The sequence below is a fragment of the Hypanus sabinus genome, unplaced genomic scaffold, assembly GCF_030144855.1.
Source record: "Hypanus sabinus isolate sHypSab1 unplaced genomic scaffold, sHypSab1.hap1 scaffold_1101, whole genome shotgun sequence".
Classification (NCBI taxonomy): Eukaryota; Metazoa; Chordata; class Chondrichthyes; order Myliobatiformes; family Dasyatidae; genus Hypanus; species Hypanus sabinus.
Genome location: NW_026779158.1, coordinates 60,439 through 78,126, shown reverse-complemented (window position 1 = coordinate 78,126; position 17,688 = coordinate 60,439). Strand labels below are relative to the sequence as shown.

General features: G+C 47.6%; 1 protein-coding gene across 1 annotated transcript in view; it reads right to left on the bottom strand.

Moving 5' to 3' along the window:
- Positions 1–2,816: 2,816 nt before the first annotated feature.
- Positions 2,817–17,688, bottom strand: part of LOC132386343 (C-type lectin domain family 4 member A-like) — a 43,996-nt gene continuing 29,124 nt past the window's right edge. Inside the window, exons 7-12 of the mRNA XM_059958601.1 lie at positions 17,106–17,222; positions 14,107–14,205; positions 8,401–8,543; positions 7,580–7,641; positions 7,005–7,057; positions 2,817–2,935 (exon numbers count right to left, since the gene is read on the bottom strand). Of these exons, the coding sequence (XP_059814584.1) occupies positions 2,817–2,935; positions 7,005–7,057; positions 7,580–7,641; positions 8,401–8,543; positions 14,107–14,205; positions 17,106–17,222 (593 nt within the window). The remainder of the gene's footprint in view (positions 2,936–7,004; positions 7,058–7,579; positions 7,642–8,400; positions 8,544–14,106; positions 14,206–17,105; positions 17,223–17,688) is intronic.

Sequence of the window (17,688 nt, the reverse complement as noted above, 5' to 3'; positions counted from 1 at the left end):
AACTGATGGCGGAGGGGACGCAACTGGTTGTAAATTGATGAGTTTACAGCCGCCTGTACACCCTCTCAATGTCAGAACGCTCTCCACAGTACATCCGGAGAAATTCGGGAGTCTTCAATGAGAGACTACATCCCCTCAAACTCCTAACCTTGTAATCTCTTCTGTACCGAGAGAGGTATGGATGGTGGAGAAGGCAGTGGCCGAGTAGAGTCTAGAATACACTCCGGCTCAGACTGGAATTAAACAAGAGCACAGTGATGAAATCCAAAGATAAAGTCACAAGCAGAAGTACAAGAAATTGATTCAGTACGGTTGAGCACTGAGTGCTCGGAGCGAGGCCGTTACCGACAGACATTCCATGAAGGAACATTGACGGACAATAATTGGCAGTCTGAGTCTTAAAGGAAAAGTGACAGCGAGCTACTCTCCGAGGAATGGGAGTGCTGAAACCTGGGTGCCTGAGGCTGATTTTTCAGGAACATGACACGTTCTTCCTGTCACATGAATGTGTTGTGCCCAGTGTAGACCCTCTGAGATGCTGATATCCAGTATCCCAGGAACTTCAAACACCTTCATACCACACTGTGGTAGAATTAAGCCATTTGCTCCATCGGGTCGGTCCACCATTTGATCATGGCTTCTCAACCCTTTTTCCCAATGTCCAGCCTTCGCTCCGTTCTCTCCATGCTCTGTCTGGTCTGGAATCAATGACTCTCTGTCCAGTAGCTTCTCGTCCACGGCCACCTGTAAAAACGAATTCCACAGCTTCACCCGTCTCTGGCAAAACAGATTCCTCCCAATCTCTGTTATGAATTGACATCCCTCTATCCTGTGGCCGTCAAAGGCATGTTTGGAGAAAAGATGGGTGCAACATTTCATGAAAAGAACACCTCTCTAACTTTTGAGCACGGGGGTGAATCGATCATGCTTTGCGCTTGTTTTGCAGCCTGTGGCAACGGGGAAAATTTCACTGGTAGACGGAAGAATGCATTCAATTATATACCAGCGAATTCTGGAAGCAAACATCACACCGTCTGTAAAAATGCTGAAGATGAAAAGAGGACGGCTTCAACAACAGGATAATGATCTGAAACACATCCTAAACTCAAACTCCACAACGGACTACTTCAAGAGGCGCAAGCTGAATGTTTTGCCATGGCCTTCACTGTCCCCCGACCTGAGCATTTTCGAAAATCTGTGGATAGATCTCAAAGAGCAGTGCATGCAAGACGGGCAAAGAATCTCGCAGAACTAGAAATCCTTTGCAAGGAAGAATGGGTGAAAATTCCCCGAAATAAGAATTGAAAGACCCTGAGCTGGCTACAGAAAGCGTTTAAAAGATGTACCACTTGCCAAAGTGGGCGTTACTAAGTAATGACCATGCAGGGTACCCAAAAATTTGCTTCGGGCGCTTTTACTTTTTGTTATTTTGAAACTGTAAAAGATGGAAAATAAAAAGGCAATCTTGCTTAAAATATTAAAGAAATGTGTCATCTTTAACATTATGCCTTTTGGAATCTGGTCCTTTTTTATTCGCTTATCTATTCAAAGTAACAAAAACTTTGACCAGGGGTGCCCAGACATTTGCATATCACAGTAATGGCAAACTGTTGGTAGGTTTGTTTTCAGTTTATTTATCGTTTGTAATTGCACAGTTAGAACAGTAGGCATGCCTGGCAGGAGCGTTGAATGCTCCTCTTGCAGGATCTGTGACGACAGGGAGACCTCCAGTGTCTCTGACAACCTCGCCTCTGATAATTGCCTCCGGATGCAGATTCCAACACTCGGATTTATGGAGTTGGAACTGCTACTGGATGAACTCAGGTTCATTCGGGAAGGTGGGTGGATGGTCGGGAGACATATTGGGAGGGGGTTAGACCCCATTTGCAGTTCACAGGAAACTGGGTGACTGTCAGGAGGTTGAAAGGGTTTAACCAGCTAGACCCACTGTAGAGTACTCCTGTGTCCAACCGGCTTAATAACAGGTTTCCCACTTTGTATACGTCTGGGTGGGGGAGATGCGTGGAAATGACCGAGAAGAGGAACGTCTGACAGTTCCGGTCTCTGGCACCGAGTTTGTCTCTGTGGTTAAGAAGGGACGGCGAGATGAAACAAGCTGCGGTTATCGGCGATTCCTGGTTTGGGGAACATAAAACTGGCTTTCTGTGCAGGATAGAGATTCCTGCCTCCCGCGACCTCTCGGAGTGGGTCCTCAGCGATGTCAAATGGGAGGCTGAGCGGCCGAGTTCTGCACGGGCTGGTGTCGCCAGAAATAGGAGGGTAATTGAGATCAACATGTGGCTAAGGTGTTGGGGTGGGAATGAGGGCTTCAGATAGTTGAATCACTGGGGATTCTATGGAAGGTGAGAACTGTGCATAAGAGAGCGTTTCAATCCAATCCGAGTTTAATTGTCATTCAACCATGCATCAATAAAAATGTATCAGGTAAAATGGAAAGCACACGGTGAATATCAGTATTTATACGATCACACAATTTAGACTGTAAATACATTCACATGTAAGCAAATACATTTATGCAAATCTGCATTCGACCACAACAGAGCTTGTCTTCTGCAGAGCGAACACTGGGGGGAAGCACGGACTGCTGCCTGGAGGCCGCAATACACCGCTCCTGTATTTTCTCCGACAGCGAGCAACTCTCTCAGTTTACACCAGAACCGATGTAGAAGTAATATCCCGGCGTGAGTTTCGCCATTAGACAGGGGGAGTGGTGGGATTAAACTTCAGTCGGAATCTGAAACAAGATTCTGATAACAGATAGTGAAGTGGTTGTTGGTACAGATGTTGTCCAGACCTCAGACAATGTCAGGAAGGAAAAGGTTGAGCCTGCTGGGACTCATGTTCTGAGATGCGTCCATTTCGTTGCAGGAAGTATTGTACGAAAGGAAGATGAGGTCAGGGCAGGGCCCAACGCCTGGAAGTATAATATTATAGCAATTAGTGAGAGTTGTTTGCAGGAATGGCAGGACCGTTAGTTCATCAGTCCCGGTATCTGCTGTTTTAGACGTACTAATACGGGGATAATTCAAGGGCTACAGTTATATTGAACTAGTCGTTAAACATAGCACGGCAATGGTCAGTTATGACAGAAAGGAGAACTCGTCCACTTGAGGACTTAAGGGTGGAGCTGAGGAATAAAAAGGAATGAACTCATTCATGGGGCAACAGTCCTGGGAGTTTAGAGGAACAAACCTGTAAGAGGTCGCAGTCTGTTGCAAGAAGCATATCGCTGTGATCTTTGGTGATTTTAACAGGTATTGACTGTGAGTCCCATACTGTGAAAGGAACAGTCGGATAGTTTGTCAAGCGTTTGGAAGAAAGTTGCCCGAATCAGTACGTATAAAGTCCCATCGGGGGAGTGCAATACTTGATCTCCTACTGCGGAATGGGACAAGGCAAGGGACAGAAGTTTGTGTAGGGGACCACATTGCATCTCGTGATGATGATGCCATTAGGTAAAAGGTCATTATGGAAAAGGATAAGTGTGACGTTGAGTTTAGTTTCCGAATTTGAGGAAGACCAGCTTTATTGGGGTCAGGAGTGATCTGCCAAGTGTGGAACGGGCCAGGCTGTTTTCTGCTGTTCATCGCAAGTTGGAGCGGAAGCGCTGATCAGCCTCAGTGTCGAGTGGAAAGGACCAGACCATGAATAGATGGAGGCGTTGAAGGAGAGAGCGACTTCAGTGAACAAGATTGGATTGCCGAGAAACTGTCCAAAAATAGATGGGAGTTGGGACTGGGCTTGACGTTTCCGAGTTCCTTAATTCATTTCTGGTCGCCCCGTTACAGGAAGAGTGTGTGTGTCTTTGGAGATGATACTGAAGGGATTTACCAGGATGCTGCCACGACTCGATAGCACAATCTGTCAACAGAGATCAGAATTTTTTTGCTTCTTTGCTCTGGAGCAGCGAAGGCTGAGAGGCGTCACAACAGAATGAGGAATGAGCAATGCATGACCATGCTCATGGGGCTACATTCCAGGCCAGCCAACAGTCCCCTCGGATAGAGTTTGATGATGTGATTGTGAAGGGAGGATCTGAAGCCGATGTCGGAAACGCGAGTGTGTGATTTGACGGGGAAGAGGGAGCTTCACTCTGTGTCTGTACAAGGGAACTTATCAGGATTAAAGAGGAGTAGGTGCTTTCTGTCTTGAGGCAAATCAGAGCAGATAAATCCCCAGAACCTGACAGGGAATTCCTTCGGACCTTGAGGGAGACAAGTGTTGAAATTGCAGGGGCCCTGTCAGAGATATTTGAAATGTCAATCTCCACGGGTCAGGTGCCAGAGGATTGGAGGATAGCTCATGTGGTTCCATTGTTTAAAAAAGGCTCAAAAAGTAAACCAGGAAATTATAGCCCGGTAAGTTTGACAGCGGTAGTCGGTAAATTATTGGAAGGAATACTAAGAGATAGGATCTACAAGTATTTGAATAGACAGGGACTTATTAGAAAATGTCAGCATGGCTTTGAGCGTGCTAGGTCATGCTTAACCAATCTATTAGAGTTTTTCGAGGAAGTTACCAGGAAAGTGGATGAGGGAAGGCAGAGGATATTGTATACATGAACTTCAGTAAGGCCGTTGACAATATCCCACATGGGAGGTTAGTTAGGAAGATTCAATCGCTAGGTATACATAGAGAGGTAGTAAATTAGATTAGATATTGGCTCAATGGAAGAAGCCAGAGAGTGGTAGTGGAGGATTGCTACTCTGAGTGGAGGTCTGTGACTAGTGGTGGGCCACAGGGATCAGTGCCGGGTCCATTGTTATTTGTCATCTATATCAATGATCTGAATGATAATATGGCAAATCGGATCAGAAAAATTGCTTATAATACAAAGATTGGAGGTATAGTGGGAAGTGAAGAAGTTTTTCAAAGCTTGCAGAGGGATTGAAGCCAGATAGAAGAGAGGGCTGAAAGATGGCAGATGGAGTTTAATGCTGATGAGTGTGGAGTGTTACATGTCTGTGGGACTAATCAAAATAGGACCTATATGGTAAATTGGAAGGCATTGAGGAATGCGGTTGAACAGGGTGATCTAATAATAATGGTGCATCGTTCCCTGAAGTTGGAAACTCATGTGGATAGGGTGGTGAAGAATACTTTTGGTACGCTGGCCTTTATAAATCAGTGCATTGAGTGTAGGAGTTGGGATGTACTGTTAAAATTATACAATGCCTGTGAGGTCAAATTTGTAGTCTTGTGTACAGTTCTTATCACCGAATTATAGGAAAGTTGTCAAGAAAATAGAGAGAGTACACCGGAGATTTACTAGAATGTTACCTGGCTTTCAGCACCAAAGTCACAGAGAAAGGCTGAACAAGTTATGTCTTTATACTTTGGAGCGCAGAAGGTTGAGGGGGGACTTGATAGAGGCATTTAAAATTATGAGAGGGATAGATAGAGCTGATGCGGATAGGCTTTTTCCATTGAGAGTAGGGGAAATTCAAACGGGGGCATGAGTTGAAAGTTAGGGGGCAAAAGTGTAGGGGCAACAAGAGGGGAAATTTCTATACTGACAGAGTGGTAGCTGTGTGGAACGAGCTTCCAGTAGAAATGGTATAGGCAGGTTCGATATCGACATTTAAATAAATGACAATATGGACAGGAAAGAAATGGAGGGTAATGGGCTGAGAGCAAGTCGGTGGGACTCGGTGAGAGTAAGCGTTCGGTATGGAATAGAAGGGCTGAGATGGCCTGTTTCCGTGCTGTAATTGTTATATGGTTTTATGGTTATATCTCTCTCGGTACAAAACGTATTAGGGCGTTAGGAGTTTGAGGGGATGTGGTCGGTCATTGAGGACTCGGGAATTTCTCCGGATGTACTGTGGAGAGCGTTCTGACTTGTCGCATCGCCGCCTGGTGCGATGCTGCAACGCAGAGGGTCGCCAGAGGCTGCAGAGGGCTCCAGGCTCAGCCAACCCCATCACGGGCACAAACCTCCCCTCCATCGAGGACATGTTCAAGAAGGAATGCCTCGGGAAGACCGCATCCATCAGCGAGGACCCCCTCCAGCCTGGAAAAACCCTGTGCTCATCGGTACCAACGGGGAGGGGGGACAGGCGCCTGTAAACCCAACAATTTACAAACAGTTGTTTCCCCTCCGCCATCAGATTGCGAACGCTCCCTGAACACTTAAACACTCCTTCGGTATTCTCCTCATTTTGCAGTATTTATTAACTTCCCCGATTTACGTTATTTTTACATCTTTGCACCGCACTGAATTCACGTTGTAGTTGCAGGAAAGGTCGGTGAGGCCGCGCTTGGAGGGCGGTGTTCAGCTCTGGTCGCCCTCCTGCAGGAAAGGTGCCACTGAGATGGAAGGAGCGCAGAGGGAGATTTACGAGGATGGTGCCGGGACTCGAGGGTGTGAGTTATGGAGAATAGACAAGAAGGTTGGGACTTTGTTCCTTGGAGAGTGGGTAAAAAGACAGGGGAGGCACAGATAGGGTGAATACACAGCCTTTTTCCCCTTGGTTGGGGCATCGAGAGCTTGTATGCACAGCATTGACGTGGGAGTGGGTGGAGAGAACGGAGAGAGGAGAGGCAGGGACTGGGGTAAGAGACAGAGATAAATGGGGAGAAGCGGAATGAGTTTGTGAGTAGAAGGGCAGAGTGAGAAGAGGAATCGGTAGGAAGGAGGAGTAAATGGGGGGAGTGGGGTAGTTCGTGGCAGGAAGGGGAGAAGAGTGGTCTAGGTGGTGAGAGGGACAGTGGGGGGGGGAGAATGAGGATCCGAGTAGCGGAGGCTGTGGTAGGAAGGAGGGGAAGTGAGGGTAGGAGGGGATGAAAGGATGGGGGAGTGAGGGTGAGGTAGATTGAATGGAGAGAAGTGGGGTGATGTCACTTGATTGAAGTCGGCCCGAGAGGCAGTTGACAGAAACCTTGGACCTCATCAGGAATATCCGGGTATAAATATGCCGTCTTCTCGCAGATGAATCTGAATTTACTTTTGCAACTGTAACGGTAACTCGATCCGCACTTACTGCAGGTGGGCGTTTCATAGCTTAACTCGTACACAAGATCAGAGGCCACATTCCTGTTGAAGAGGTTTAGAAAATTTCAACAGAGACAAAACAGATCAGGCAGACAACCGGAGACAGTCGCCAAACTCATCCCAGTACTCTGCGCCTCTCTCCACAGCCCCTTGTCAGACTCTAAATTTATCCTAAGATCCCGCGCACTCCCCTCAGTTCCGGGTCCATCGCCGTACGAATCCCACTACACTGTTCTTCCCTACAATCCCGAATCAGCTCCGAAATTAATCCCGCTGTACCACACTGTCCCGCTAACACTGTGCCAGAACTCAAACAAATCCCACTGCCCAACTCTATCCCCACGTCCTCGTTTCAGTTTCCAAACTAATCCCACTGTCTCACTCTCTCCACAACCCTGTATTTCTCCAAACTAATCTCACTGACTCACTGTCTCCCCACAGATGTGTGTCAGAGCTCAAACTAATCCCACTGCCTGACTCTCTCCCCACGACCTTGTTTCAGTCTTCAAAATAATCCCACAGACCCACTTGCACACCACAGAGCTGCAACAGTACAAACCTCACCTGCCTGCGCATTTTCCAATCCAGTATGTTACGTATCGATCGACAGCGTTGGAAACAAACTTCTGTGAAATTAAATCCCTCCAGTTAATGTTTAGAACCAGACTCTTACAATGCATATCCATGTGAAGGGACGGTACAGAGAGGGAATAACACAGTATCTGAGCTTTGGACTATGGTGCGAGTTTCACTCTTTGTTTGACCCCGGGAGTGTGTGGTGGGTCGGTTTGGAGGGAGATTCACTCTGTGTCTGACCCCGGGAGTGTGTGGTGGGTCGGTTTGGAGGGAGATTCACTCTGTGTCTGACCCCGGGAATGTGTGCTGGGACGGTGTGCAGGGCGATTCACTCTGTGTCTGAGCCGGGGAGTGTGTGATGGGAAGGTGTGGAGGGAGAGTCACTCTGTATCTGACCCCGGGAGTGTGCGATGGGACGGTGTGGAGGGAGATTCACGCTGTGTCTGACCCCGGGAGTGTATGATGGGACGGTGTGGAGCGAGATTCACTCTGTGTCTGACCACGGGAGAATGTAGATGGCACGGTGTGGAGGGAGATTCACTCTGTGTCTGACCACGGGAGAATGTAGATGGGACGGTGTGGAGGGAGATTCACTCTGTGTCTGACCCGGGGAGTGAGTGGTGGGACGGTGTGGAAGGAACTTCATTCTGAGTCTCACACCTGGAGTGCGTGGTGGGAATGTGTGTAGGGAAATTCACTCTGTGTCACACATCTGGAGTGTGTGGTGGTATTGGGTGTAGGGAGATTCACTGTCTGTCTCACCCCGCGACCTCTAGATTGTTGACACCTCTTCTCGCGGTAAGACATACCTTTTCCTTGTTTGAATTTATTTCGAGGAGCCTTGTATCAAGTTCCGAACAATTGTGCCTCGCTCCATCATAAGATGTTCCAAACGTGGACATGAAATAACAACGGTCTTCATTTTTGATCCATTCCTGGGGACACGTTGTCTCTGCAAGTCAGGAACAACAAACCGTGAATCTCCTTCCATAAATCCCGTTGCATCAGCTGGGATCAGAAAAAGTTAAACTCCCTCCACACTGTCCAAACACACACACCTGTGGGCAGACAGAGTGTGAGGCTGCCTCCACAGCGTCCCCTCGTACACTCCTGGGGTCTGACACTAAATAAATCTCCATCCACACCATCTTATCACACTCTTCTTGGATAGAACGCAGACCGAAACTCACTCCGCACAGTCACGTCACTCATTCTAGTTGTCTTTCGGCATCATCTCTTCCCACAGTCAGAGTCAGACGCAAAGTGTAGCAATTCAGTATCCGACCTGCGGCATCACACACTCCCGAGATCAGACAGTAAGAGACGCTATTTCCACATTGTCCGTTCACATTTTCCAGGGTCAGACACAGGATGAAGCTACATTGAATTGTCCAACTTCCGGTAATTACCCCCTCCCCGCACTTCCCTTAACCCATGTTCACTATGCCTCCTCCTCCAATTACCTATCAGCTCACTCCTGCCTCGGCCTGGCGGTGGGAGATCTGTCGGGAGTGTGTGATTGGACGGTGCGGAGGGAGATTCATTCTGTGTCTGACCCCTGGAGTGTGTGTGCTCATGGTGTGGAGGGTGCTTCACTCCGTTTTTGACCCCGGGAGTGCGTGATAGGACGGTGTGGAGGGAAATTCACTCTGTGTCTGATCCCGGGAGTATGTGATGGGACGGTGTGGAGGGAGATTTGCTCTGTGTCGGACCCCGGGAGTGAGTGATGGGACGGTGTGGAGGGAGATTCACTCTCTGTCTGATCCCAAGTGTGTGTGATGGGACGGTGTCAGGGGAGATTCAGTCTGTGTCTGACCCCGGGAGTGTGTGATGGGACAGAGTGGAGGGAGATTCGCTCTCTATTTGATCCCTGGAGTGTGTGACGGGAGGGTATTGTGCGTTTTCACTCTGTGTCTGACCCCGAGGGTGTGTTTTGATTCCTGTGTTACTGTCGGACCATCTGGTGCTGTGACAAACGTGGAAACGTAATAACACCGGTCTTTAATTGTGATACAATTCTCGGAACAGGTTTGCTCTTGAAATCACGATCAAGGAACAGTGAGACACAGAGTGAATCTCTCTGCACATTTTTCTATCACACACATCCGGAGTGACGCACAGAGTGAGTTTCACGCCATGCGGTCCCAACACGTTCACCTGAGGTCAGGCACAAAGAGAAATTCCCCACCCCCAACATCGTCCCATGGCGCATTAACAATAGCAGGCACAGTGAATATCCCTCCACACCATCCATCACGCACTCCCGGATGAAAATACCTGAGTGCACACGTCAGATAGACGCAGATATAAAACATAGATTAGTACAGCACAGAACAGGTCCTTCGGCCCTCCATGCTGTACCGCCTCTTAAACCCTGTCTGCCATATATCCCCCAACTTAAATTCTTCTATATACCTATCTAGTAGTGTCTTAAATTTCACTAGTGTTTCTGCCTCCAGCACTGACTCAGGCAGTGCATTCCACGCAACAACCACTCTCTTAGTAAAAAACCTTCCTCTAATATCCCCCTTGAACTTCCCTCCCCGTACCTTAAAGCCATGTCCTCTTGTACTAAGCAGTTGTGCCCTGGGGAAGAGGCGCTGGTTGACCACGCTATCTATTCTTCTTAATATCTTGTATACCTCTATCATGTCTCCTCTCATCCTCCTTCTTTCTGCAAACAGTAAAGCCCCAGCTGCCGTAATCTCTGTTCATAACGCATACTCTCTAAGCCAGGCAGCATCCTAGTAAATTTCCTCTGTTGCCTTTCCAATGCTTCCGCATCATTCCTATAGTGAGGCAACCAGACTGGACACAGCTTTCCAAGTGCGGCCTAACCAGGGTTTTACAGAGTTGCATCATTCCCTCGCGACTCTAAAAACACTATCCCTTGGATTATGAACACTCCATAAGCTTTCTTAAATACTCTATCTACCTGTGAGGCAACTTTCAGGGATATGTGGATTTGTACACCCAGATCTCTCTGCTCCTCCACACTACCAAGTATACTGCCTTATACTTTGTATTCTGCCATGGTGTTTCTCCTTCCAAAGTGTATCACCTCACACTTCTATGGGTTGAACTCCATCTGCCACTTCTAAGAACATTCCTGGAACCTATCAATGTCTCTCTGCAATCTTCAACAATCCGCTAAACTATGTACAACCCCACCAACAATTGTGTCGTCTGCAAACTTGCCAACCCACCCTTCTACCCCCCACATCAAGGTCGTTAATAAAATACACGAACAGTAGTGGTCCCAGAACCGATCCTCTTGGAACACCAGTGGTCGCAACTTCCAACCGGAATAAACCCCCTGGGTCACGGCACATAGCTTTCTGCAGGCAAACCAAACCTCCTGGGATCACATGCCTTCTGACTTCCTGAATAAGTCTATCGTCTGGAAACCTATCAAATGCCTTACTAAAATCCATATAGATCACAGCCACTACCCTAACCTCATCTGTATGCCTGGTCACCTCGTCAAAGAACTCGACACGGTTCCCAGACACGATCTGCCCTTTACAAAGCCATGCTGACTGTCCCTGATCAGACTATGACTCTCCAAATGCCTGTTATCCTATCTCTAAGAATCTTTTCCAACATCTTTCACACCGCAGACGTAAGGCCTATAAATACCTGGACTATACCTACTACCTTTCTTGAACAACGCACAACATTCACCTCCCTCCAATTCACCGGTGCTATTCCAGCGGACAACGAGGACAGAACGATTCGAGCCAGTCTCAGCAATCTCTTCCCTTGCCTCGTGGAGCAGCATGGGGACTATTCTGTAAGGTCCCTGGGACTTATCCGTCCTATTATACTTCAAGAACTCCAGCACCTCCTCTCCCTTAATATCAGCAATGCTCCGGAGCTTCATCCTCGCTCATATTGTCCACACTGTCATTAGGTTCCCTCTCATTGGTGAATACCGAAGAGAAGTATTCAGTGAGGAACTTCTTCATTTCCACAACTTCCCAGCTTTATCTCTATTCGGTGCTACCTTCACACCAATCACCCTTTTGTTCTTCACATAATTGAAGAATGCCTTGGGGCTTTACCTTACCCTACTCGCCAAGGCCTTCTCATGCCCCCTTCCTGCTCTCCTCAGCCCCTTCTTAAGCTCGTTTCTTGCTATCCTATATTCCTCAATAGCCCCATCTGATCCTTGCTTCCTAAGCAAGTATGCTGCCCTCTTCCGACTGACTAGATTTTCCACCTCACTTATCACCCATGATTACTTCAGACGACCATTCTTTATCTTCTTCACGGGGACAAATGTATCCGTAAAATCCTGCCAGAGATCCCTAAACATCAAACACATGTCCATGTTACATTTCCCTGTAAATAGGTCGTCCCAATCCCCACCCGCAAGTTCAAGCTTTAGAGCCTTTTATTTTTGACCTTCCCCAATTAAAAAATTCCCGTCCTCTCCGATTCTATCATTTCCCATGATACTCCTAAAGGCCAGGGAGTGTTGGACACTGTCCTCCGGATGCTCACTCACTAAGATCTGTGGCCTGAACCGGTTGGTTCCCTAATACTAGATCCAATATGGCATTCCCCCTAGTCGGACTATCAAAATACTGTGACAGGAATCCGTCCTGGACACACTTAACAAACTCTGCAACATCTAAACCATTGGAACTAATCAGGTGCCAATCAATTTTAGGGAAGTTAAAGTTATCCACGATAACGACCCGGTTATTTTTACACCTTTCCTAAATATGCCATCCAGTCTGTTCCTGGATGCCTCTGACGCTACAAGATGTCGATAGAATACCCCCAGTAGAGTAACTGCTCCCTTCCTGCACCTGACATCCACCCACACAGATTGAAAGGAGGATCCTGCTGCATTAACCACCCTTTCTGTAGCCGTAGTGTTATTCCAGACCATTAAAGCCGCTCCTTCTCCTCATTTCCCCCTCTCTATCCCTTTTAAACCACTGAAATCCATGAATATTGAGAATCCAATCCTGCCCTGGTGCCAGCCGTCTCTGAAATCGGCACAACATCGTAATTCCATGTACGTATCCAAGCTCTCAGTTCATCACCTTCGTTCCAGTCGCTTCTGGCATTGAAGAGACGCACTTTAGCCCTTCTACCTTACTGCCTTGATACCCTTTATTCTGCTTCTCTTTCCTCAAAGCTTCTTTATATGTTAAATCTGGCTTTGCTCCGTGCACTAGCAGTTCTCTCATTACCTCTCTGTGCAGAACCTCCTCCTTCTTCCTATCCACGACATTGATCCCCACATGGTCCACGGCATCTGAGTGTTCACCCTCCCTCTTGAGAATGCTGAGAACTCGTTCCGAGACATCACGGTCCCTGGCACCAAGGAGGCAACAGACCATCCGAGATTCTCAATCTCTGACACAGAACCTCTTATCTGCGCCCTAACTGTTGAATTCCCTACCTTTACTGCTCTCCTCTTTTCGTTCCTCCCTTTCTGAGCTCGGGGCCTCGTTTCTTTCCAGAGACGTGACCAACGTAACATGTCCCTGGCAGGTTGTCCCCACCAACATTATCCAAAACGGTGTACTTATTGTTGATGGGAACGGCAACTGGGATGTTCTGCGGTCGCCCAGCAACCTGTCTCTTGACTCTTAGGGCTGGCTATCTCCCCAGAAACTCCTGTCTATTTCTGCCCCTGCTTCACGAATGACCTGAAGTTTATCCAGCTCCAGCTTCAGATCCCTAACACAGGTTGTCAGGAGTTGCAGCTGGATGCACCTTTTGCGGGTGGAGTCATCAGGGACAATTTCGACTGCGCTAACTGCTGCCTCCGTTACCTATTTCTAAGCGAATTAGATTAAAGTAGCTTACCAGGCCTTACCTCACTGGGAGCAAGCTCGTCCTCGGTCTCTGCTCGCCGAAGCCTCTCGAGCCAAACCCTTCCTACTCTGTCTCCCACTACTCTGGTACCCGCACCGTTAATCTGTTCGTTTTTGAAACCCTCTCGCTGCTTCAGAGGCCGACTTTCACGCGCATGCGTAGTCGGGCCCCGTCCAATCTGCCAAAGAAATAGCATCCCCCTCTCAATCTGCTCGCTTTTAAAACTCTCCCATTCTCTCAGAGAAAGAGTGATTCTCCCTCTACAGCTTCTCAACACCACAGAACAAAGTGTCAGACACAGAGAGAAGCTGCCTCCACACGGTCCCGTCACACATTCACGAGTTCAATACAGTTTGACCCTCTCTGCTTATGTCCCATGACACACTTCCTGGCGAGTCACAGAGTGAAGCTCTCTCAGAGCGGTCCCATCACACACTCCGTGGGTCAGACAAAGAGTGAATCTGCCTCCACACCGTCCCATCACTCTCTCCTGGATTCAGAGACAGAGAGAAACTTCTTCCATGCAGCCCCATCACACAAAAACTGGGTCAAACATAGAGTGAAAGCCTTCATACCATCTCTTCACACACTCCCAATGTCAAGCACAGAGTGACGCTTCCTCTCTCCATGCCTGCCCTGTGATGAGGAGCGGGTGAAAGAGGGGGATGATGCCTCACCTCTTCTGCTGGTCAACAATTCACAGATTTGAGCCTTGGTTTCGTTGATAGATCTGTACTTCGTTTCCATCTCAGTGACCTGGTGACGGATCTGTGACACTGAGAGAGATGGTGAAGGATGTTTAGCCTGTACGTGAGTTAGCATCAAGCTACCCAACCGTTCACAGAGAGTGTTGTGTTGGTGTCACGGTGAAGGGTGTCACAGTGAAGCATTTCTTTTGGGCACAGTGAGTGGCGTCGGCGCCACCTTGGGGGAAAATCAATGTCACAGTGAATGTTTTGTTTCTACTATGGGTGTCTGCGTCGGTATCGTGCGGGGCATGTCCGAGTTGCAGTGAGGAACGTGTCGGTATCACTGTGATAGGAGTTTCTGTGCACCGACGGGAGGTGTACCGGGTAACAATGACGTGTCACGGTATCCTGGCGTGGGGTGTGTTGGTCGCAAAGAGAATGTTATGTCTTTACCACGGTGTGTGTGAGACTGACACGCTGAGATGTGTGTCGGTGCACCGGAGAGTTCTATGTCGATGTCATTGTGTCATTGTGAATTCAGCTGTCGGTACCTGTTAAGAGGTTTACCTGTGTCAGGGTGAGTTGAGGGTAATTGCCTCAGTGAGCGGTACATCGGTGTTATGTTGAGGGGAGATACTGTCGCGGTAAGGGGTGTTACAGTGACGTTTGAATCTTTGTCAAGATGCGGTGCAGAGAGGATCACGTCACGGTGTACCGTACCTCAGTGTCACAGTGATGAGCGTGTCGGTGTCACTGTAAGTTTTCTGTCGGTTTCGCTTGAGCAGTTTATCAGTAACATGTGTCACGGCGATGGTCGTGTCAGTGTCGCGGTCAGGAGTGCATGTGCGTCTTGTTGAAGATCGTGGCCGTGCATCGTAACAGCATTGTTGATGTGATGGTGAATGGCGTGTCTGTTTCAGCATGGGTTTTGATTATGTTACGGTATAGGCCGTTTTTTATTACGGTTTGTGGTGTGTCCGTGGTATGGAACATAGAATAGTACAGCACAGTTCAAGCACTTCGTCTCACAATGTTGTGCCGACCCCTTAAACACTGCCTCCCATACAAACCACCACATCAAACACATCCATACACCTGTCTAGTAGTCTCTTAAATTTCACTATTGTATCTGCCTCCACCACTGACTCAGGGAGTGCAGTCCACGCACCAACCACTCTGTAAAAAACATTCCTATAGTATCACCCTTGAACATCCCACCCCTTACATTCAAGCCATGTCCTCTTGTATTGATCTGTGGTGGCCTGAGGAAGAGGCGCTGGCTGTCCAATTTAGATATTCCTCTTCATATCTTGCATACCTCCATCATACCTACTCTTTTCCTCCTTCTCTCCAAAGGGTAAAGCCTTATCTCCCTTAATCTCTGATCATAATGCACACTCTCTAAACCAGGCAGCATACTGGTAAATCTCATCTGTACCCTTTCCAAAGCTTCCGCATCCTTCCTATAGTGAGGCGACCGGATTTGGGCACAGCATTCATCGTGTGGCCAACCTTAAGTTTTATGGAGCTGCATCATTACATTGCGTCTCTTAAATTCTATCTCTCGACTTATGAAAGCTAACAACTATAAGCGTTCTTAACTACCCTGTCTACCTGTGAGGTGTCTTTCAGTGATTTGTGGACATGTCCCCCCAGCTCCCTCTGCTCCTGCACTCTACCAAGTATCCTGCATTTATTTTGTACTCTGCCTTGGAATTTGTCCTTCCAAAGTGTACAACCTCACGCTTTCCGGGTTGAACTCCATCTGCCACTGGTCAGCCCACTTCTGCATCCTATCAATGTCTCTCTGAAATCTTCGACAGTCCTCTAGAGTATCTACACCGACGCTTGTGTCGTCTGCAAACTTGCCAACCAACACTTCCACCCCCACATCGATGTCGTTAATAAAATCACGAAAATTAGTACTAGAACCGATCCTTCTGGAACACCACTAGTCACGGCCCTCAAATCAGAATGCACTCCCTCCAACACGACACTCTCCATGGAAGCCGATTCCGAATCCACATGGCCAAGCTACGCTGGACCACATGGCTACTGACTTTCTAAATAAGCTCTACCTCGTGGAACTTTGTCAAATGCTGAACTAAATTCCATGTATATCACACCCACTGCACTACCCTCATCTATATGCCTGATCACCTCCTCAAAAATCCAATCAGGCTTGTTAGATCCGATCTGCCCTTCACAAAGCCATGCTGACTTTTCATGTTCAGACCATGATTCTCTAAATGCCCATAGATTCTATCTGTAAGAATCTTTTCCAACAGTTTTCTCAATACAGACGTAAATCTCATTGGTCAATAATTACCCGGACTATCCCTCTAATGTTTTAAAACATGGGGCAACATTCGCATCCCTCCAATCCTCCGGTACCATTCCCGTGGATAACGAGAACATAACGATCCTAGCCAGAGTCTCAGCAATCTCTTCTCTCTCCTCGTGAAGCAGCCTGGGGAATATTCCGTCAGGCCCCAGTGACTTATCCGTCCTTAAGTATTTAACAAGTACAACAGCTCCTCTCTCCTAATATCACCATGCTCCAGAACATTAAATTCTCTCATATTGTCCTCACCGTCATCAAGGTCCCTCTCAGTGGTGAATTCCGAAGATAAGTACTCATTGAGGACTTCGCTAACTTCCACAGTCTCCAGGGACATATTCCCACCATTATGTCTAAGCAGTCCTACCTTCACTCCCGTCATTCTTTTGTTCTTCACATAATTCAAGAATATCTTGGAGTTTTCCTTTACCCTTCTCACCAAGGCCTTCTTTTGTTTCATTCTTTCTCTCCACAGCCCCATCCCTTTTCTTGCTACCCTATGTCCCTCAGTAGACCCATCCTTGCTTTCTAAACTTCATGTATGCTGTCTTCTTCCATCGGTGTTAATTTCACGGTTGTGTTTTACAATCTGAATATATTCAACTCGCTTTCTGGTCTGACTCCACCCGGAGCCCGCTCCACTCACCATGGATCGAGAGACCGGTCACTGTCACGATGAGGGCGGATGTAACTAGGCAGAGTAGGCAGATCATACGGTACGGTCTATTTCCGTTCTTCACTTTCGACTCCCGTTCCTGCGCAGCTGTGGAGAGACCATACGACCATAAGATAACAATAAATATTTAATAACACCATAGGAGCTACTTAATGAATACTTTACTTCAATATCTTAGTGATTGTAATGATGACTTGCAGCAGACGGAAAAGTATGAGCATGTAGATGTTACGAAAGAGGATGTAATGGATCTTTTGGAAAGTATCGAATTGGAAATGTCGCCGGTACCGGACGGAATAGACCCCAGGCTACTGTGGGAGGCGAGGGAAGAGATTGCTGAGGCTCTGGCGTTGATCTTTGCATCATCAATGGAGACGTGAGAGGTTACCGAGTATTGGAAGGTTGCGGACGTTGTTCCTTTATTCAAAAAAGTCAGATAATATATCCCAGGAAATTATAAACCAGTGAGTCTTACCTCAGCGGTTGGAGAAGATCCTAAGAGGCTAGATTTATGAACATTTGGAGAGGTAAAACCTGTTTAGGAGTTGTCAGC